The sequence below is a fragment of the Scyliorhinus torazame genome, chromosome 10, assembly GCF_047496885.1.
Source record: "Scyliorhinus torazame isolate Kashiwa2021f chromosome 10, sScyTor2.1, whole genome shotgun sequence".
In the NCBI taxonomy this organism is placed as follows: domain Eukaryota; kingdom Metazoa; phylum Chordata; class Chondrichthyes; order Carcharhiniformes; family Scyliorhinidae; genus Scyliorhinus; species Scyliorhinus torazame.
This window is the reverse complement of record NC_092716.1, coordinates 87,220,590-87,243,578: the sequence shown is the minus strand read 5'-3', so window position 1 is coordinate 87,243,578 and position 22,989 is coordinate 87,220,590. Positions and strand designations below refer to the sequence as shown.

The following is a 22,989-nucleotide window of genomic DNA, read 5'->3' as shown; positions in this document are numbered from 1 at the left end:
CTTCTCTACCCTGTATACCCTCGCCCTTCGAACCCTCCCTCCACCCTCCTTTCATGGGCTTGACCACCCCTAGGCTCCTGACCCTTGGCAGTGCCACACTGGCACTCTTGCACTGGCACGTTTTGCACTCACGCAAGCCTAACGCGCGCCCATAATCAAACAGAATTTTAATGGTAGAAGTGTTTGAGTAACTAGATTGACTTGAATAATTCTAAGACTGCAAAACAAATCAAGTTTTACTTCAGTAATATGGATTGGGCTGAGTTGAAACAAAACCATAGTTTCACCGTTTTTGGTGCTTTATGTTCCATTTTTCCCCCTTTTCTGACTTTCCATGAAGTAGACGCTTAGGTAGGATTGGAAGAATAAAAAGGAAACATATCGCTCTTTTATTGACTACTCATAGAAGAGAGTCATAGAAGTTTACAGCATGGAAACAGGCCCTTCAGCCCAATTTGTTCATGCCGCCCAGTTTTCACCACTAAGCTAGTTCCAATTGCCCGCATTTGGCCCATAACCCTCTATACCCAGCTTTCCCATATAACTGTCTAAATGCTTTTTGAAAGACAAAATTGTACCCGCCTCTGCGACTGCCTCCAGCAGCTCGTTTCAGACACTCACCACCCTCTGTGAAAGAATTGCTTCCCTGGACCCTTTTGTATCTCTCCCCTTTTACCTTAAACCTTTGCCCTCTAGTTTTAGACGCCCCTACTTTTGGGAAAAGATGTTGATTATCTACCTAACCTATGTGCCTCATTATTTTATAGACTTCTATGAAATCACCCCTAAGCCTCCTACACACCAGAGGGAAAAAATCCCAGTCTATCCAGCCTCTCCTTATAACTCAATCCATCAAGTCCCGATAGCATCCTAGTAAATCTTTTCTGCACTCTTTCTAGTTTAATAATATCCTTTCTATGATAGGGCGACCAGAACTGTACACAGTATTCCAAGTGTGGCCTTACTAATGTCTTTTACAACTTCAACGAAACGTCCCAACTTCTGTATTTAATGTTCTGACCAATGAAACCAAGCATGCCGAATGCCTCCTTCATCACTCTGTCCTGCTGTGACTCCACTTTCAAGGAGCTATTAACCTGTATTCCTAGATATTTATTCTATAACTCTCCCCAACACCTTACTATTAACCGAGTAGTTCCTATCCCAATTCGATCTACCAAAATGCATCACCTCAAATTTATCTAAATTAAACTCCATCTGCCATTCATCGGCCCACTGACCCAATTTATCAAGACCCTGTTACAATCCTAGATAACCTTCTTCACTGTCCACTATGCCAACAATCTTGGTGTCATCGGCAAACTTACTAACCATGCCTCCTAAATTCGCATCCAAATCATTAATATAAGTAACAAATAACAGTGGATTCAGCACTGATCCCTGAGGCACACCGCTGATCACAGGCCTCCAATTTGAAAAGCAACCATCTACAACCGCCCTTCGTCAAGCCAATTCTGTATCCAATTGGCTACCTCACCCTTGATCCTGTGAGATTTAACCTGATGCAAAAACCTTCTATGCGGTACCTTGTCAAAGGCCTTGCATAAGTCCATGTAGACGACGTTGACTGCACTGCCCTCATCTACCTTCTTGGTTACCCTTTCAAAAAACTCTTATCAAATTTGTGAACATGATTTTCCACTCACAACGCCATGCTGACTGTCCTAATCAGTCCTTGACTCTCTAAAAGCCTGTAGATCCTGTCTCAGAATACCTTTTGACAACTTATCCACCACGTACGCTTGGCTCGCCGGTACCCAGACTTTTCCCTGCGGCTTTTTTGAACAAAGGCACAACATTTGCTACCCTCCAATCTTCAACCTGTGGCTATCGACGATTCAAATATGTCTGCAATATTTGAATATTGGAATATAGGGAATATAGGGAACCCGCAATTTCCTCCCTAGCCTTCCACAACGTCCTGGGATATACTTCATCAGGTCCTGGGGATTTATAAACCTTGATGCGCTTTAAGACTTCCAGCACCTCCTTATCTATAATATGTACACTCTCCAAGACATCACTATTTATTTCCCCAAGTTCCCTAATATTAATGCCTTTCTCAACAATGAATATCGATGAGAAATGTTCGTTTAGGATCCCACCCATCTCTTGTAGATCCGCACATAGATGACCTTGTAGATCTTTAAAAGGCCCTATTCTCTCTCTCGTTACTCATTTGCCCTTTATGTATTTGTAGAAGTTCTTTGGATTTTCCTTTGCCGTATCTGCCAAAGCAATCCCAATTACCCCTTTTTGCCCTCCTGATTTCACTCTTAACTCTATTCCAAAAACCTCTAAACTCTTCGAGCGATCCACTTGATCCCAGCTGCCAATGAATGTCATATGCCTCCTTCTTCTTTTTGACCAGGGCCTCAATATCCCGAGTCATCTTGGGTTCCCTACTTCAACAGCCTTGCCCTTCACTCTAACATGCATGTGCTTACCCTGAACCCTGGTTAATACACTTTTGAAAGCCTCCCACTTACCAGCCGTCCCTTTGCCTGCCAATAGACACCCCAATCAACTTTTGAAAGTTCCTGTCTAATACCATCAAAATTGGCCTTGCCCTAATTTAGAATTTAGACTTTTGGGCCAGACCTATCACCTCCATAGCTATTTTAAAACGAATGGAATTATGGTCACTGCTCCCAAAGTGATTCCTCGCTAACACTTCTATCAGCTGCCCTTCCTTATTTCCCAAGGAGGTCAAGTTTTGCCCTCTCTCTAGTCAGGCCATCCACATACTGAGTGAGAAATTCCTCCTGAATACACTCAACAAATTTCCTAAGCCCCTAATGCTATGGCGGTCCCAGTCAATGTTGGGAAAGTTAATGTCCTCAACTATTACCACCCTATTTTCTTGCAGCCATTTGTTATATCCCTCCATATTTGCTCCTCAATTTTCCACTGACTATTTGGGGCCTGTAGTACAATGTAGTACTGGATGTTTCAAAGCACTTTACAGTTTATGAAGTACTTTTTGAAGTTTAGTCACTTTTGTAAACTAGGAAATTTTATGGCTCATAAGCACCCTAAATGTGTCCTCATGATAACTAATTTAAATAGTTCAGTGTATCCTAGAATGATTGAATGGTTACAGCATTGAAGGAAGTGTCTGTGCCAACTCTCTTCAAGGGAAACTGATAGTCCCACTCCACTGCCCGTTCCCCATAGTCTTGCAATTAGTTTCTCTTCAGGTGAAAATAATTGCAAGATTCCCTGGGAGCAGTTACCTCAAGAAACATTGTCAGTAGAACCTGAGATCTTCCTGGTTTGCATGACGAGGCGGGATTCTCCATCCATTCATGGCAGCGGAATTCTCCATCCATTCTCTGGTCTAGCTGCAGTGAATGGGAGATTTGGCATGGTGTCAAATTCTCTGTCCTCTGCGGCGAACTCACAGCGGGGAATCCCAGCCTATGTTTCTAGCTGAACAAACTCACCTAGGGAGGCCCTCCGGTACATTTATAGTTGGTATCAAAATTTGGGATCCCCTGAGACCAGAATCACAAATACTTCACTGACATTACAGATTCCATGCAAAGGATGTTTTGGTGTAACTTCAGCCACCATTTAACACCATTCCTTTGCCTGCTGTGCTGTTATGACGATGCATTCCTTTGGATCAAAGTTCCTTTGGAGAATAGTGTGTGGATAAAACTTTTAAAACATTCTCCAGGCAATTGTGTGACAGAATAACTGGAGACAGTAAATCATGAACATCCTCGACTTCAGAAAGAGCGGATATTCTTTTGTTCCACTGTTGCCAACCACGCGTACCTCACTACACTGAAGGTACAGGCAGACCTCAATTTGTGGGTGTTTGAGTGACTAGACGGGCGTCATTCTCCGACCCCCCGCCGGGTCGGAGAATGGCCGTTGGCCGCCGTGAATCCCGCCCCCGCCCCCGCCGAAGTCTCCGCTCCCGGAGATTGGGCGGGGGCGGGAATCCAGCCGCGCCGGTTGGCGGGACCCCCCGCTGGATTCTCCGGCCCGGATGGGCCGAAGTCCCGCCCAGAAACTGCCTGTCCCGCCGACGTAAATCAAACCTGGTATTTACCGGCGGGACCAGGCAGCGTGGGCGGGCTCCGGGGTCCTGGGGGGGGGCGCGGGGCGATCTGACCCCGGGGGGTGCCCCCACGGTGGCCTGGCCCGCGATCGGGGCCCACCGATCCGCGGGCGGGCCTGTGCCGTGGGGGCACTCTTTCCCTTCCGCCTCCGCTACGGCCTCCACCATGGCGGAGGCGGAAGAGACTCTCCCCACTGCGCATGCGCGGGAAACTTTCGGCGGCCGCTGACGCTCCCGCGCATGCGCGGGGAAACTGACAGCGGCCGCTGACGCTCCCGCGCATGCGCCGCATTTCCGCGCCAGCTGGCGGGGCAACAAACGCCATTTCCGCCAGCTGGCGGGGCGGAAATCCCTCCGGCGTCGGCCTAGCCCCTCAATGTTGGGGCTAGGCCGCCAAAGATGCGGAGACTTCCGCACCTTTTTGCCGGCGCGATGCCCGTCTGATTTGCGCCGGCTTTGGCGCCAGTCGGCGGGCATCCCGCCGTTGGGGGAGAATTTCGCCCGACATATCTGCTTTTTGAAAGGGAGTAGGGCATGTAATGGTTCTACTGTCAAGCTCCATTAATTTGATTACTTCTTTAAAAGTAATTTAATGTCCACAATCTTGCTTTCACGTAAGCTTGTTTTTTAATTGGTTAATTTCTGGGTTCCACATTTTATTTATTTTTTCTTGCTGATGGTTTGGAGTAAAAGATACTTGAAGAAAGAAATGACCATGTGGCTAATAAATTGAATCTTTAATGGTATTATTGTTTCTTAACTTTCTTCCTCCCATGTAACAAAAGAGAGTTTCCTTCCATCCACAATATGACGATCTGCCTCAAATTAAAGCCTTGGGTATCTGGAGGAACCTGCTTTGAATAAATATCAACCATTACAGAAGCAACTGCTTACATTCCTGTTGTGAGGGAATTTATGTATGGAGGGAAATTAACTAATTTGAGTGGAAATGTTGTTATCCAATCTTGCAAACTCTTAAAAGTAAATTTAAACAGCAGTAATTTTTGGGATGGGAGGCATTATTAATGTTGCTCATGGCATTAATTATTCCAAATTATTAAACCAGTTTTATATTTCTACGATTTCAGGCTTTCTCTGCACTGTACATTTGAAATGTTAAATATTGATCTGAGTCTTGCCTACTATTTCTTCTTGGTATGCTCTGCAAGCATTCGGCCAGTGGCTCTCATGGCCTTTTCTGGGACATCTGACATCCATGTCCTGGAATCCTTTTTCCCTGCCTGGATCTGAATTTTGACAGACTTCCCACAGAATGAATCTATGTACAGTCCTGATCTCCTAAGTGCTTCTAGTCTCTGCGTTGACCCCAATGTCATGCTGCCTCGCCTCTCAACGCCCACTCAATTCCAAAACCTCAGAATGCCCATTCTCTTCCTGTCTGTTGCTTTCTCTAACAAAATGGCATACCCTGAAGATTCAAATCCTTCTCTCGCTTAAGGCCTCAGACACCAGGATGATCATACATTGCATCAAATCTTTTATACCTTTCCTCATTTGATTCTTGTACCATTCACTGAACTGTTGCCATCTTGCGACATAGTGCTCAGGCACAGAAAAGTGAGTTTGCCAGTAAAGCAACAATTGTGAGAACTGTTTAAAGTCATTAGGAAATATGCAGTACAGGCAAATAACAAGTGGAAGAAAGACTTATGGGGAGCAGTGAAAGGTAAATAGTGAGCAAAAGAGTCAAACACAATGGTGGATTTTCCTTCTGGTGTCACAACACCAATGTTTGTAGAAATGTTGTGTCCTGACCCCACATTGCATTAGAAGCCATTAGACAAGCCAATTAATTAAGGACAATGGGGTCTCTGAAGACTGGAGGGCCAAAAGGAGATCTCCAGCAATGACGCAATGCAACCCCACCATCCGAATGACAGCTGTCAATCTATCTAGCAGAAAAGGACGCTACACCTTGAGGCAGTCTCTGAACACTTTCTATTAAAAACAGAACGAGAGGGCAGCACGGTGGCGCAGTGGTTAGCCTTGCTGCCTCACGGCGCCGAGGTCCCAGGTTCGATCCTGGCTCTGGGTCACTGTCCGTGTGGAGTTTGCATATTCGCCACGTGTTTGCGTGGGTTTCGCCCCCACAACCCAAAGATGTGCAGGCTAGGTGGATTGGCCACGCTAAATTGCCCCTTAATTGGAAAAAAATGAATTGGGTACTCTAAATTTTATTTTTTTTTAAATAGAAAGAGGCCTGTGGCTGCAGCTATGGTCATTGTGGTATGATGGCTGCAGCAAGGGGTTGGGCAGAAAGGTCTTTGAAAAGCCCACTAGAGCAGTACCCTTATCCTCCTCTCTCTTTCTCTCTCTCTCTCTTCTCTCCGCCCCCCCCCACACACACACACACACACACACACACAAAATCTAGTCTACTGCTAGGTGACCACCTTCTCTCTCTGGTCTGTGTTTTGCCCACATGCCGCATAGAAAAAATTCCAGTCGGCATTGGAGAGCGGTCTTAAGCAGGCCTTTATTGGATACCAGCTGCTTGGGGCCGGGTAACCATCCCACATATCGTACTGGTCTTTGGAAAATGGTTTAGGATTGGAACTGTGCAGTTGGGAAATTCCAGGTCTGCCTATCTCTGGTCCTGCCCCCATCAGGCTTCAAAACACCAGCCCAAAGAGAAATGAACAACATATCAACAGAGGAAACTAGTGCAATACCCTACTGTCCACCAGGAAAACCCTGCACCAACTCAGCCAGACAATGGGGACTTTCTACGAACACGGGGGGTGGGTGGGGCGGGGGGAAGCCAGCCGCCTGCTGGCTCACCAACTGAGAAAGCAGGCAACCACGAGGGAGATAGTGCTGGTGAAGGATAGCAAGGGTGGACTGGTAGCTAAACCAAAAAAGGTCAATGAAGTGTTCAAGGCCTTTACCGAGGGCTGTACATCTGAACCACCTGATGGAGAATTGGGGACGAAACAGTTCCTCGATGGACTGAACATGCCAGTCGTGGGTGATGATAAGAGGAGGGGGCTGGAAGCACCACTGGGAGAAGTCCTAGAGAGCATCAGCTCCATGCAGGCGGGGAAGGTACCAGCACCAGATGGGTTCAAGGCGGACATTTATAAAAGGTTTGCAGCAGCACTAGTCCAGCATTTGCGGGAGATGTTTGCAGACTTGCTGGCGAGGGGCACCCTGCTCAAATGCTAGCACAAACCATTATATCACTGATACCCAAGAAAGACAAAGATCCAACCGAATGTGGATCCCACAGGCCCATTTCCCTGCTCAATGTGAATGTGAAAATACTCACAAAAATCCTGGCTAGGCGACTGGAGAGCTGCGTATCAGAGGCCGTTGCAGGAGACCAGGCGGACTTTTGTTGAGGGTAAACTGTGAACATCAGGCGACTGCTGAACATGACAAAGACCCCATTTGGGCGTGGAAAAGGCCTCCGTCAGAGTCGAGTGGAAGCACCTCATTGAGGTACTAGAGCAATTTGATCTCTGGACAGGCTTCACCTCATGGGTGAAACTCCTGTACAACGCCTCCATGGCGTGTGTATGGACCAACACTGCCAGATCTGAATACTTCCAGCATGGAAAAGATCATGAAGCTTCTTAGAGAGTTTGGAGCCTTCTCTGGCTACAAACTCAACCTGAGAAAGAGTGAAGTCTTCCCTATGAACCCGAAAGTGGGAGGGGGAGAGCTGGGGGGATTACCATTCAAGCAAGCCCAATGCAAATTCTGCTATCTGGGGATCCAGATTGCCCACGACTGGACACGGATACACAAGTGGAACCTGACCAATCTGGCGGAGGAAGTAAAAAACGACCTACAGAGATGGGACACACACCCGCCCTTCCTAATGGGGAGGGTGGAGACGATCAAGATGAACGTGCTGCCAAGGTTTGTCTTCGTGTTCAGATCCATACTGATCTACATCCCCTTCTTTAACACGGTCAACAAAATGATTATGATGTTTTGTTGGGGGGAGGCGGTCAAGAAGAACCCAAGGATCCCCAGAAAGGCCCTGCAAAGAAAAAGAAGAGGGCTTGGCCCTCCCTAACCTACAGTACTACCACTGGGCAGCCATGGCAGAAAGAGTTAGGGGATGAGTGAGAACCGAAAATGGAATGGGTGAGGATGGAGGAGAGTTCCTGTACAGGGATGACCCTCTGAATCCTTGCTACAGCGGCACTCCCATTCCTGCCAGCTAAACACTCAACAAGCCCAGTGGTTGTAGCCACGTTCTGGACCTGGAATCAAATGAAACAGCACTTCGGCCTATCCAAAATGTCCACTATGACCCCATCTGCTGCAACCACATGTTGGACGCCACCTTTAAGATGTCCCCCCTCCCCCATCCTGCGTGGAGTAATCTATTGTAACCAGCAAACTAACAGAACCGGTTACACGGCCTTTGGCCCTGCCGGGCTATCACAAGCAAATAAGTAAAACCCTACTACAATGTAAAATAGACCAAGGAGGCAACGGAACACCTAAACAGGGTGGGTGGGTGGGAGAGGAGAGGGAGGGTGGGAATAACTGACAGTGGGGGAGGGGAAGGGGCGGGGAAAGGAACTGGACATGTGTAAATACACGATGATCACTTTCTGTCAACTATGTATGAACTGCAAAATTCTAATAAAAATATATATATTTTAAAATAGTGCAATACAAGTAGAAAAAAAAAGTTAAAGTAAGAAGGAAATAAACTGGTAGGAAGAGAAAAATAGTTACTTTTTTCCATGGAAAATCAACTATTTAATGCTGATCATTATTATTGTTTTCTTGCAGAGATACAATAGAAACTGTCACCGAATTATATAACCAAGTGGATGAGGGAATCCATCAGCTGGTTATGGTATCTAATACATGCATTCAAGAACTAGAGTTTCTGAAGGAGTTCAAAACACATGAAAGAGAGTTTAAGGAGGTAAGAGATTAGCAAACCAATTTAAGGAATGTGATTCACATAAATTCATGGTTGATTCACAAACGAGTCTTGATATATTGTAGTTGAAGTAACAGTCAAATGTTTTTGCTATATCAGAACATTGATATGATGAACATTAGGCTCAGGAGTGAGCCATTCATCCCCTTGAGCCTGCTCCACCATTCCACAAGATCATGGTTGATCTGTGTCTCAACTCCATTTGCCTGCCAATGTCCATATTCCTCATACAATTATATCTGCCTTGGCCTTGATAGATCCAATTCCACTAGCATTGATAACATTGGTGGAGAGATTATACAATTTGTGTGGAAAAAGTGCATTCTAGATTCCTGAACGACTTGACTCTAATTGTAAGATCATTTCCATTTGCCTTTGCTTTATTCTGTTCCTGTGAAGCATCTTAGGATGTTTTCTTATGCTCTGGAAACAGGAGGTGCTATTGTTGATTTGCTTACCAGAGGAACTAGTTTTGCCATTTTTTTTTACCTTCAATCCTTTTTAACATATTAGTCACATCAATGGGATCACTGCTTTACCGTCTATATTCAATTAAAAACTAGCCACGTTTATGCAGCAAGAACAGATGAAGCTAGAAAAACTCATCAGGTCTGCCAGCATTTATCAGGATATGCAGCCTGTCTTTGTCGTTCAACCCACTAAACTCTAGGATAGAATAATCTTTATTGTCACAAGTAGGTTTACATTATCACTGCAAGGAAGTTACTGTGAAAATTCCCTAGTCACCACACTCCGGCGCCTGTTCGGGTACACAGAGGGAGAATTCAGAATGTCCAATTCACCTAACAGCACATCTTTGGGGACTTGTGTGAGGAAACCGGAGCACCCGGAGGAACCCACGCAGTCACGGGGAGTACGCGAAGACTGCACACGGACAATGACCCAAGCCGGGAATCGAACCCTGGGAACCTGGCGCTGTGAAGCAACGTTGCGCTACTATGCCATTCTAGATATTCTGCGCTGCTTCAACGCCAGTATGCCCATCCTTGGGTGCTGTGTACAAAGCTGAATGCAGGGTAGGGAGGTGGGGAATGGATATAGCCGGAATAAGTCCCCTCCAACCAACCGTGCGTGGAGAAGTCCATTCTAACTGGCAAACTAACAGAACCTGCCGGGCCAAGGTGGGGTCTGACCAAAGCTCCATAGAGCTCTTGTGTAACTTCTTCCCAATTATATTCCAGACCCCTTGAGATAAGGGCCTAGATTCTATGAGCCTTTTTTGTTTTTGCACCCATTTAGTAACTTTGATTGATTTGTGTGCATGGATGTCCAGATCTCTTTGCTCCTCTATAGTTCCTAGTTTTTTACATTTAGAAAATACTGTTTATCGATCTTAGTTGAAAAGTAGATAACTCCCTGCTTGATCAACATAATAATAATTCATTTCATTTCCCATTGTTTCGCCCACTGAATTTATCGATGTTCCTTTGCAGCTCCCTGTCCCCTTCTGCACCACTTAATATTCCTCCTAACTTACTGCCATCTGTAAGCTTAGAAGTACAACTCTATTCTAAGTACAACTCTATTCTATCATCTAAGTCCTCATTAAGTGTAAAATTGAGACCTGAGCAAACACCTCCTTCACATTTTGTCATTAAGTTTACATTTGTTTGATGGATTTTGGTTAGTAATGTCTCCTGAAAGTGGTAACAACAAATTACTGTGAATGCTGGAATCTGAAACAAAAACAGAAAATACAGGACAATCTCAGGAGGTCTGACAGCATCTGTGAAGAGAGAAGGGAGCTTACGTTTTGTCAAAGCTTTTGCTTCTGAAAATGGTCACTGCTTCTATTATCATTCTCCAACCTCCTTCCAAACCCAATTCCTCTTGCCCCCATCCATGGAAGTAAATTTCCATCTAACTCGATTGCAACTGCATTTTTTTTGTTGCTCAGTGGGCTAGACAGCTGGTTTGTGATGCGGAACAAGGCAGCAGCGCGGGTTCAATTGCCGTACCAGCTTAGCCGAACAGGCGCCGGTATGTGACGACTAGGGGCTTTTCACAGTAACTTCATACTTGTGACAATAAAAGGTTTTGGGTTTTTAAATGGAATGGGAATCAAAGCCATGCTTTTGCCATTATCCGGAACCACACGCTAGCCATCTAGCTAACTGAGCTACATTTCCCTTAAGATCACCTATTATGCCTCCGTTCTAGATGAAATGAAAATGAAATGAAAATCGCTTATTGTCACGAGTAGGCTTCAATGAAGTTACTGTGAAAAGCCCCTCGTCGCCACATTCCGGCGCCTGTTTGGGGAGGCTGGTACGGGAATCGAACCGTGCTGCTGGTCTGCCTTGGTCTGCTTTAAAAGCCAGCGATTTAGCCCAGTGTGCTAAACCAGCCCCTTGATGTGGAGATGTGGAGCCCAAGTTATTGGTCTTCAAATCAATCACCCTCTCCAAACATACAACGTTTTTTTATTATCTTATACTACACTTGCAAAGGCAGAGATCAGCACCAAAGAGCTTAAAATTACTACTATATCAACTGAAAACCTTTTCTTTTCAAATTATTATAAGATATAAATATTCCCTATGATAAATTGAAGTTGTTTTTGCTTGATTTTTGAACTGCTGAAAAATTGAAGAACTAGATTCTAATACTATATTTATATTGCCGTATTGTCAGATGCATTTGCAATAAGCATGGTAAATGAGTTTGTTTGAAAATAGAAGTCTGGCTTCTGTATATATAGCTTCCTCTGTGATATTGCATAATATGGTCCTTTTCAGGTGAGTAGCTGGATCGAGGAGGTTGGAGAGAAGCAACTGGAGAGGTGTAATGAATTGGATGATTCACTGGAGGCATTGCAAACTACACAGGGAGAGTTCAAGAGCTTTTGCAATGTTGCGTATGTACGTATAAATTACTTTGTTTGACTAAGTTAATTTGCATTGGACTTTGATCATATTTGACTTTGCCAAAAAAAGGACATTTTGTCCAAGCTTTTCGTCTTGCGCTCATCAGGACAATCATAAAATACCAATGTCGGGAAACAACAACTTTATGTTGTATGAGAAGAGGGTGCTGATTGGTTGGCAAGTGGATTCTGTTTGGTAGAAACATTGCCTTGCAGAATGTGCCACTTGAGGGTGATTGACAGTTAACTGACGAGCATTGTTTGAAATTTAAACCATGCAGCTTGACTCTGGGCAAAGCATTGCCCTGTGGAATTTGCCTAACAAATGGCTATTACCTACTCCATGTTCAGCTGAAATAGACACAATGTATATATATGTTATTTTGGCGCAAAGAACAGGGTCCTGTATATTATTATGTATATTCATAGGCTTGAGGTCGCTTACTTTCGCTGGTCAATATATGCTTTGGGATTCTTCCAGTTCTGCATGCTATAAGATTGGTCTTATTGGCAACCTTGTAAATAGGGTCTGGACCATTTGCTCACCATGCAAGCTTGATGCTGAAATAGGTGCACAGATGCATCTGCGAGATAACCCTGATCAGATAATTTTGCGCTGTGTATCACGCAAACTTATGAATGGACCCAAGGACATCACTTTTGGCCTTGAAAAGTCCCCAGTCTACTTCGGATTAACTTGGAAGGGCAAGGTTTCTCAAAAATCTGAACAGGTAAAGCTAGCTGTTTCATGCTGCTACTCTGCAATAACAACATGAACGGTATTCGCCACTAACAGGTACTGCTGTCAAGCAAAAGGGCGTTCTGCCTATCGTACAAATGAGTAACATGGTGTATGAATTTTAGAGCTACTGTGATACTAGGTATGTGGGCCGTACTTCAAAAGACTGGTGGATCGTATCAAACAGTATGTCCCAGCCACTGTTCCCAATGGGCAAGTACAGACTGTACCCGACCAGCCTGTGCTTGCAAAATTCAAAACACAGTGTCCAACATTAGATGTGATTCTGCAATTAAACAACATTTGGGAAAAATTCTCTGTGTTAAGAATTACATTGACAACCAATTTAAGATTATCAGTCAGGCTTGCAGTGTGGCATATTTGCATGTACTGGAAGCTACATATATGAATACACAAGGCCCTGTTCATGCAGACAGAAAGAACATGTACATACATTCCACCTTTTTCAGCTAAACAAAGTAAATGACAGCCATTCACTGATTCATTCCCCAGGGCAATGTCTTGACCAATCAGAGTCAAGCTGCCTGGTTTAAATTTCAAACAATGCTTGCCAGTCACCATCAATTGGTATTTTCTCCATGGCAATGCCTCTAACAATCAGAGTCCACTTGCCAATCGATCAGCATTCTCTTTTCATATAGTATAAATTGCTTTCTCCTATATAGATATTCTTGCAAAGTGTCCTGATGAGTGCAAGACAAAAAGCTTTGACGTGTCTCTTTTCTTCAGCAAAACCCAAGCTCTGTATTACCAAATGACTAAAAACGTAGGACTGAACCTGTTTGAAACATTCATTGAGGAAGTGTTTATTCCCTTTTGCCGTCTACATGATGAGCAGAACTATGTCTCACAGGATCGTACAGGATTGAGAGTGACAGTCAAATTTAGAACTGATCCTGCAATGATATGTTATTTGTGCAGTTCAATTGTCATATTTCCCCTCTATTCCTTTACCCTTCCCCAAATTCTGAGGATGCAACTTGCTGAATTGCTATCCCTCCTTGCTTGGTGCTTTAAGATATTATTAATCATCGTTACGCAGCTTGGGCAGTAATTTGCACTTATATTTCTTGGCAAGGCTGTGTGAATGACAAATTTCTCTGTTAATTCACACTTCTGATAATTATAATTACTGCTAATATATTCAGCATACTTTTCCAAAAAAAATGCCGTAGCATTTTAAAAGAATACACATAAAGGAACTTGCTTAGAAATCTGTTGTGAGTTGAGAATAAAGCAATGCTTTATCCAAGGGATTGAATCAGATTCATCTCTAAGAGTTAGACATTGTAACATAATTGAAATATGGAGAGGGGTGACATGTTTGGTCAGAGAATTGACCAGGAATCTCACAGCTGATCAGCTATATTGAATAAATGGAAGCCAATGCCTTTTCTATTCCTGGACCTTGATTTAAAAACATCAGTCATTGTGTAGTTCAGAGCTACTCACCGTTATTGTCCACTACAGTGACTTCCTGAACCTAAATGTCAGGGTTTCACAAGAACATGGAAAGTAATTTCAGATGCAGATTTTGCCCACTTGGTAATTTTAAACCAATTTTTGTAGTGGGCACCTGAAATGTAAGTGCATGATTTAACGGGCCCATTAGCCCTGGGCACAAATCACGTGATGGGCACTAAATATCGGGAGAGGCCAAAACTGGATTTGCCCCGAAAAGATTTCTGAACATAATCTTCCGGGGCCGTGCCTGGTGACGTGATCAGGTTCACGCCCATGAAGGATGCGAACCTATTTAACATGAATTTGAATCCATTAGCATCTTCTTAGCAGGCTTAGCGTCTCATCTTCAGCCCTTGTCGAATTTAATCACCCACCAGGCATGATGAGGTGCTTTTTAAAAAACGGGAACCAGGTGCCATGATCTCCGAAAAGGAGAGAGGTGAGCACCTCTGTCTCCACAGAACATTAGGGAGTCCAAGGGGACAGAACCTGCTGGGCTGCTCCTGGGTGTGTTATATTACCTTGCGTGATATATTTATTACTCTTTAAACCAGCCGAGTTGATGAAATGAACAATAGTATTCTTGTAAAGATGAACTAATTTACTGAGTAATATAAATAATATTTGTGAGTCCTTTGTACTTAATACTCAACTAGTAAAAGAAATAAAATACAGTAAAGATAACTAACTAATTATACAATGTAATAACAAAATAGCTTATAATTTCTCTCTCTAGCTATTCTATGTCTTATCTGTTCACTCTCCTGAAGCGCACACTCTCAGAAAGTGCGGGAAAGTATTTCTTATACCATCTGATAATGAGACATCTAGTGTTGAATTGACTACTAGTTTTACATACATTGATCATGTATATTGATATACAGAGATCACTACATCCCCCTTTCAAAAAATATTTTCTTGCAAATATTGAAAAAAATTTTTACACATGAAATGCAGTGTATACAATGTACAGCAATCACTAGAATCATGAAAAAGTTCACAAATTCAGATGATTGGGTCTTCTCCTTGTCAATCTTAACGTCAACGGTGATGGAGTTTTGATGTCTGTTGATCATCAAATTTGAATGCATTTGCTGTTCAATTTGTTTTGAAATTGTTTGATTCAAGTCAAGATTAGGAAAACAGCAGTATCTGTAACTTGAAGTAGACCTACGATTTCTTCTCGGAATGTTGCCATCTGAAGTTTTTATCAGATAAGATCTTGGAGAGAATTACCTAATTACGCGAGCAATGTCAGACCAACCTTCTTCAGGAAGTCTTTTTTAAAAATATATTTTTTATTAAAGTTTTCAAACACAATTTTTCCCCCTTACAAATCAACAAAAACGGTAACATGATATGTCTTCAGGAAGTCTTAATCTAACAGTATCATTCTCAGATAGAATAGGCAATCCTTTTGAATGTTGATAAAAAATATTGCTTTTGCTTCATTTTTTGTTGAATTTTCTTCACAGTGCAATGTTGTTTGAGATCAGGAAAATGTAACTGAGCTAGAGTCATTCTCAAAATCCTGTTGTATAACATTTGTGATGGAGATAATCCTGTTGATAAAGGTGATGTGCTGTAATTGAATACGGCTAGATAAAAATCAGATTGTGAATCTTTGGATTTGCTAAGTAGCTGTTTCATAATGTGAACACCTTTCTCTGTTTTTCCATTGGACTGTGGAAAATGAGGGCTTGAAGTTACATGTTCAAAATTGTACTTCGATGAGAATTCTTGCCATTCGTGACTTGAGAAACATGGACCATTGTCAGACATGACGATACGAGGAATACCAGTGCCTGGCAAATATTTCCTTGCATGCCTTTATGACAGTACTATCATGATATTCATATAAACATATCATGGTGCAAACACACACACACACACACACACTGATGGACAGATCAACGGACCAATCAACACACACGCAACATCACAGCCAATCACCAGTGAGAGCACACGCACTATAAAACAGGGAACACCACAGTTCCCGCTCATTACAGCAGGAGATAGCTCAGAGCACAGAGCTCACAGCGTGCCACTCAGACATACACCATGTGCTGAGTGTTTCTCTAAGATAGTGCAAGGGCTGGGTCCACAGGTTAACTGGTAATGTACGAACCACAGCCAGAAGTATACAGTAGATGTTATCAAGAATAATAAAACAGTTGTACCATCTACAACCGTGTTGGTTCGTTTGTATAGCGGAACGCCCAACACGACAAGTACTGGATGTGATGTCATTCAATTTCACTAGTTCAGGAAAATTGGGAAAAATAGTCCGTGACTACGAGATTGTCCTTGCCAAATAAGTGAAAGAGATCAGTACCAACCTTGATCCATGGTGATGTAACTAGATCATGTGGTTGCATTGGTTCTTTGCATTGATGATTTTGATGCGACTGACACGTTGAACTTGATGATATCACGTCTGAGATATCATTGTTGATACCTGGCCAATAGATTGATTGTCTGGCATGATGTTTACATTTTTCAATGCCTAAATAACCCTCATGAAGTCTAGAAAGCATTTCAGACCTCAGCTGTGTGGAATCGCAGAGCGATCTTGGCTCAGCAGTGTACCATCCACATTAGTCAGTTCTGACTGAATGCTTCGTATTACGGACAATTACTTTTAGGCCACCCTTGCTGAAGATGATGTATGACTTTCATCAAGATAGCAGCTTCCAGTGTTTCAATGTGAATTTGTTGAAATTTTAAATCCAAGACAGGAAGTAACTCTGAATAATTGCAATTGAGAATCAAGATCATTAATCGATTCTTCTTGAAGAATTTCAGTGTTGACTGATCTAGCAAAGTGTCCGCAATTACTAACTCTTTACCTGGCGTGTATTTTAGTGTGAAGTCATATCTTCTTAATTTCATCATCAGACGTTGAAGTCTGGGAGTCATATCATTCAAGTTTTATTCAGTGATGTGTACACGTGGGCGATGGTCAGTTGCTACTGTGAATTTGGGTAAACCATAAACATAGATGTGGAATTTGGAATTCCAAGAAACTAGCTCAAGACACTCCTTTTCAATTTGGGCGTACCTACTCTCAGTCATGGATCTTGGCGCGTAGGCAGTAGGAACCCAATTATTGAAATGGTCTTGTTGAAGTAAAACAGCACCTATGCCATTTTTACTAGCATCCGTTGAGATTTTAGTAGGTCCTGTAGGATCAACAAATGATAAGCACGGAGCTTGTATCAATTGTTGTTTTAAATCTGTCCATTCTTCAGTATGTTTTTCAGTCCAGAGGAAATCTCTTCTTTCTGATCAGTTGACTTAGTGCAGTTTCCAAGAAAGTTGACAAATCCAAGAAAGCGTAAGACAGCCTTCTTATCTTAATAGAGTTGAAACTGTTGTTTGAACAATTTCCAATTCAAATTTAAATTACCAATGATCTTTAGATGGCTTGGTGCATGAACTTGGTCCATTGAAAAGTTGTTTTTGTCAAAGTTTCCAATGTTGTGATGAATTCTGTAGACGAATAGTTGATTCCAATTTTTTCTTTTTATTATAAACCTTCACTCGTCTTTCTTAAAAGCTTAAATCACTCTGGTACCATTTACGTAATATATATATTACTCTTTGAACTAGCCGAGTTGATGAAATGTACAATAGTCTTCTTGTAAAGATGAACTAATTTATTGAGTAATATAAATAATAGTTGAGTCCTTTGTATTTAATACTCAACAGGTATTACTCAATAAAGATAACTAACTAATTATACAATGTAATAATGAAATAACTTAACTCTCTCTCTCTCTCTCTCTCTCTCTCTCTCTCTCTCGAGCTATTCTATGTCTTGTCTGTTCACTCTCCTGAAGCACACACTCTCAGAAAGAGCGGGAAAGCCTTTCTTATACCATCTGATAGTGAAATATCTTGTGTTGAATTGACTACTAGTTTTACATACATTGATCATGTATATTGATATACAGAGATCACTACAGGGTGGGAGAACGAGGAGGGCAGTTGTTGGGGGGGTGGAAAGGGTGTACTCTCTGGGTGGGGTGGGTTTGGCGTGTGTGTTTCTGGATCTTGCTTTCAGTGCTGTGTGATCTGCTGTCTGTCTTGTGAGTGTATGCAGTCTGGGGGGGGGGGGGTTGCAATCTATTCAGCAGCTGTTCAGGAGGCTTAATTGTTTAGGCTTGACAACAATGAGACCTCTGAATTATGCAGTCTGACTATTAGCTCTGGCTGTCTCTGAAGCAGAAAGGAATTGTGCCCTCTAACATTCCTGTGACTCATGCTTGTGACACAAATTGCGCCATCAAGAGTTAACCATTAGTAATATCAGCTCCCCACAATCTCAGTCAAGGAATGGGATGAATCCTCAGGGTTCAGGGATCATATCTTGGTGGCAAGGATCAAGAAGCAAGGGGTCACTTCTCTGCCGGGACTCCCAATGTCTGCCAGTCAAGATCCAGTAGCCTCTGCAAGGCATCCAGTTAGCCATGGGCAGTCGGGACGAAAGATGTTCTTGTAAGAACCCCCAGCGGTTCTTAGGGGTGGGGAAACCCAGAGAGAAGGCTGCTGCCAAAAATAAGTTGGCGGGGGCATATGCTAGGCCAGTCATGTTCTGGAGATGGGAGGGCACCTGAGTTGTGAGTGTGCGATCGCTGCCAGCGAAACTCTGGGACTGGCTGCTTGCAGGTCAGGAAGGCCAATGGGTCAGGGGAGATAATGATGCTCAGGAGCTGTGACACCAACTAGGCGTTTCTCTCTCTCTCTCTCTCTCTCTCTTAGAATTCTGAGCGATATTGGGATGGAGCTGGCTATCTTACTAATCTCTGCACTGGTGGAGTACAGACTCCAGCCACGTGTGCAGCAGCTCTGAGAGAAGACACTGAAGAACAAGACCAGGGACCGCAGGGCATGATCAGAAGTCGGAGGTTGCACCGGCTGTGCAGGGAGCATGAAGGCACCGAACAAGACCAAGGGTCTAACGGACTCATGGAGCTCATATAATTTACAGTGCAGAAGGAGGCTATTCGGCCCATCGAGTCTGCACCGACCCATGGAAAGAGCATCCTACTTAAGCCCACGGCTCCACCCTATCCCCGTAACCCCACCTAACCTTTTTCGGACACTAAGGGCAATTTATCATGGCCAATCCACCTAACTTGCACATCTTAGGAGGAAACCGGAGCACCCGGAGGAAACCCACGCAGACTTGGGGAGACTCGCACAGACAGTGACCCAAACCAGGAATCAAATTTGGGACCCTGGTGCTGTGAAACAACAGTACTACCCACTGTGCTACCATACGAAGTAACTTCACACAAAATGGACCCAAGTAGTAGAAGCAAAAATCCCAGAATTATTTAAAAATCAATGGGAAACTGAAATGGATTAACTTTTGGGTCTTTCTGTATTGCTGTCTTTCATACATAATTATCGTGTGAATGATTTAAAAACAATACAGATACCTCTGTGCTAACCACTGCACTACCATGCCGCCCATAATCAATATGTCTAAGATCACCTGGTGTCAAAGACTCTGCCTTATGAAGAAGGCTGTGTGGCACCTGTGCCAGTCCTTGGCCCAGGCCCGGCAGAATGAGACAGCTAGGTGTTTTGGCACATAGCTGGTCCGCCACAGGTACAGGGGTCGATAGACTACACCCATGTCGCTCTCAATGCTCCCTAGCACCAAGGAGTTCCCTTCATCAACCGGAAGTGGTTCCACTCCGTCTGTGTGCGACTGCCAGGTGCATTTCATGCACATGTCTGCCTGTTTTCTGGGAAGCATGCATGACAGCTATACCCTCAGCCAGTCGCAGATCCCTGGAATCTTGGAAGAACACCTTAGGCTACAGGGATGCTCCTTGGGGACAAGTGATATCCCCTCACTTTGTGGCTGTTGATACTGGTGCAAAGGTCGCAGGCTGCTGCGGAGACCAGGTACAATGAGGCGCACAGTGCAACCCAAGTTGTCATTGATCTGTGTATCAGCCTGTTGATCATGTGATTCCACTGAGGACGACCTTGAGGAGCGACACATACCCTTATGTTGGGTGACACTACCACCATGCTAAATGGCATAGACTTTGAACAGATGTAGCAACTCGAGACTGGGCATCCGTGAGGCGCTGTGGACCATCAGCAGCAGTAGAGTTATAGTCATTCACAATCTGCAACCTCTGGGCCAGCATACACTACCATTACCACCAAGCCAGGGGATCAACCCTGATTCAATGAAGGGTGCAGGAGAGCATGCCAGGAGCAACATCAGGCAGACCGAAAAATTACGTGTCACCCTGGTGAAGCTACAACACCGGTCTACTTGTGTGTCAAACAGCATAAGCAGGAAGTAATAGACAGAGCTAAGCGATTCCACAACAAACGTATCGGACCTAAGCTCTGCAGTCCTGCCACATCGAGCCGTGAATGGTGGTGGACAATTTACTCACTGGAAGAGGAGGCTCCACAAATATCCCCCCCTCAATGATGGAGGAGCCCAGCACATATGTACAAAAGACAAGGCTGTGGCATTCGCAACAATCTTCAGCCAGAAGTGCTGAGTGGATGATCCATCTTGGTCTTCTCCAGAGGTCCCCAGCATCACAGCCAATACGATTCACTCCACGTGATATCAAAAAACGGCTGAAGGCACTGGATACTGCAAAGGCTATGGGACCTGACAATATCCCAGCAATAGTACTGAAAACTTGTGCTCCAGGACATGCCACACCCTAGGCAAGTTGTTCCAGTACAGCTACAACATTGGCATTTCCCTGGCAATGTGGAAAATTGCCCAGGTGTACACAAGAAACAGAACAAATGTAAATCGGCCAATTACCGCCCTATCAGTCTAATCTCCATCAGCAAAGTGGTAGAAGGAGTCATCAACAGTGCTATCAAGCGACACTTTCTCGGCAATACCTTGCTCACGGACACTCCGTTTGGGTTCCGCCAGGGTCGCTCAGTTCCTGACCTCTTTACAGCCTTTGTTCAAACATGGAAAAAGAGCTGAATGCCAGATGTGAGGTGAGAGTGACTTCCCTTGACATCAAGGCAGCGTGACCGAGTATGGCATCAAGGAGCCCTAGTGAAACTAGAGTCAATGGGAATCAGGGGGAAAACTCTCCGCTGGGTGGAGTCATACCTGGCACAAAGGGAGATGGTTGTGGTGGTTGAAGGTCAATCATCTCTACTCCAGGACATCACTGCATGAGTTCCTCAGGGTAGGCCCAACCATCTTCAGCTGCTGTATCAATGACCTCCCTTCCATCATAAGGTCAGAAGTGGGGATGTTTACGGATGACTGCACAATGTTCAGCCCTATTCGCGATCCTCAGATAATGAAGCAGTTCATGTCCAAATGAAGCAAGTCCTGGACAATATCCAGGCTTGGACTGACAAGTGGCAAGTTACATTCTCGCCATGCAAGTGGCAGGCAATGCTCATCTCCTACAGAGAGGATCTAACCATCTCCCCTTGACATTCAATGGCATTACCGTCACTGAATCTCCCACAATCAACTGAACTGGACTAGTCATACTAATACTGTGGCTACCTGGGCAGGTCAAAGGCTAGGCATCCTACGGCAAGAAACTCACCTCCGACACCGACCCCCCCCCCCCCAAAGCCTGTCTACAAGTCAGGAGTGTAATGGAATACTCTCCAGTTGCCTGGATGAGTGCAGCTCCAACAACACTCAAGAAGCTTCACACCATCCAGGATAAAGCAGCCCGCTTGATTGCTCCTCCTTCCACAAACATTCAAACCCTTCACCACCGACGAACAGTGGCAGCCGTGTATACCATCTACAAGATGCACTGCCATAACTCACCAATGTTCCTTCGACAGCACCTTCCAAACCCACAATCACTACCGTCTAGAAGAACAAGAGCAGTGGATTACTGGGAAGCGCACCACCTGGAGGTTCCCCTCCAAGCCACCCTGACTTGGAAATATATCACCATTCTTTCACTATCGCAAAATCCTGGAACTCTCTTCTGAACAGCACAGTGGGTGTACCTACACCTGAAGGACTGTAGCGGTTCAAGAGGCAACTCACCACCACTTTATGTAGGGCAACTGGGGATGAACAATAACTGCTGGCCGAACCAGTGATACTCACATCCCGTCAATGAATTTTTAAAAAGAGGTGATCCTGCTGGAGCATGCTGAGGAAGGGCGCACTGAGGAACCTGAGGATGGAGGCCAGGCGGGGATGAGGATTCACATGGGAAGGAGGGCAGGAGATGCCCTCATCGCTTCTTGCTTCATGGAGGACATCAGCTCACTGTCTGACTGCGTGCCCCACCCCTTACATGGAGCCATGACCCATCTGCGACCAAGGGAAAAAAGTGGCCAAGATATTGACTATCTGGGACTGGGAAGGTCTTGAGTGCTCGCTGCCCGATCACTGAAGGAGGGTTAAGATGACACGCAGTGAGGAATGGTCTGTGATGCTTCTTATATGCTGCTTATGCCTGATCTCTGTCTGTCTGCTGTCAGCATGTGACCCCCCGCACATATTTGAGTGAGGTTCTGTCCAACATTCCTTTGTCCTTTTGCCCTAGAGGGGGAATTAGGGTGAGGGTCTAGGGTTTACTGAATCATGCCTGAGTCCTATCACTGAAATTGAAACATTATCTCTGAGAGAGCAAAACCATCTGGTGGGCATGGAGGTCCACTGAGAACCACTGCGTCCACTGGGGAGAAGCACCATGCCACTGGGAGGTGGCATTCTGAGGTGTTAAAGTGGTGAGCAACAATAATATTCAATGTAGTGACATGTCATAATGGGACAAGTGACAATGTCCCCCCCAACTGCTAGTTGCTATCTTCACCTGCCCTCACGCTGCGCCCCTACAATTCCTAAG

The 22,989-nt window shown here is 44.4% G+C and overlaps 1 protein-coding gene across 5 annotated transcripts in view; it reads left to right on the top strand.

The window, feature by feature from the left end:
- plekhg4 (pleckstrin homology domain containing, family G (with RhoGef domain) member 4) overlaps positions 1 to 22,989 on the top strand; it is a 371,163-nt gene that overhangs the window by 227,284 nt on the left and 120,890 nt on the right. For all 5 annotated transcript variants that reach the window (XM_072518380.1, XM_072518379.1, XM_072518378.1 and 2 more), the window contains 2 exons: positions 8,870 to 9,008; positions 11,786 to 11,908. In XM_072518380.1, the coding sequence (XP_072374481.1) occupies positions 8,870 to 9,008; positions 11,786 to 11,908 (262 nt within the window). The remainder of the gene's footprint in view (positions 1 to 8,869; positions 9,009 to 11,785; positions 11,909 to 22,989) is intronic.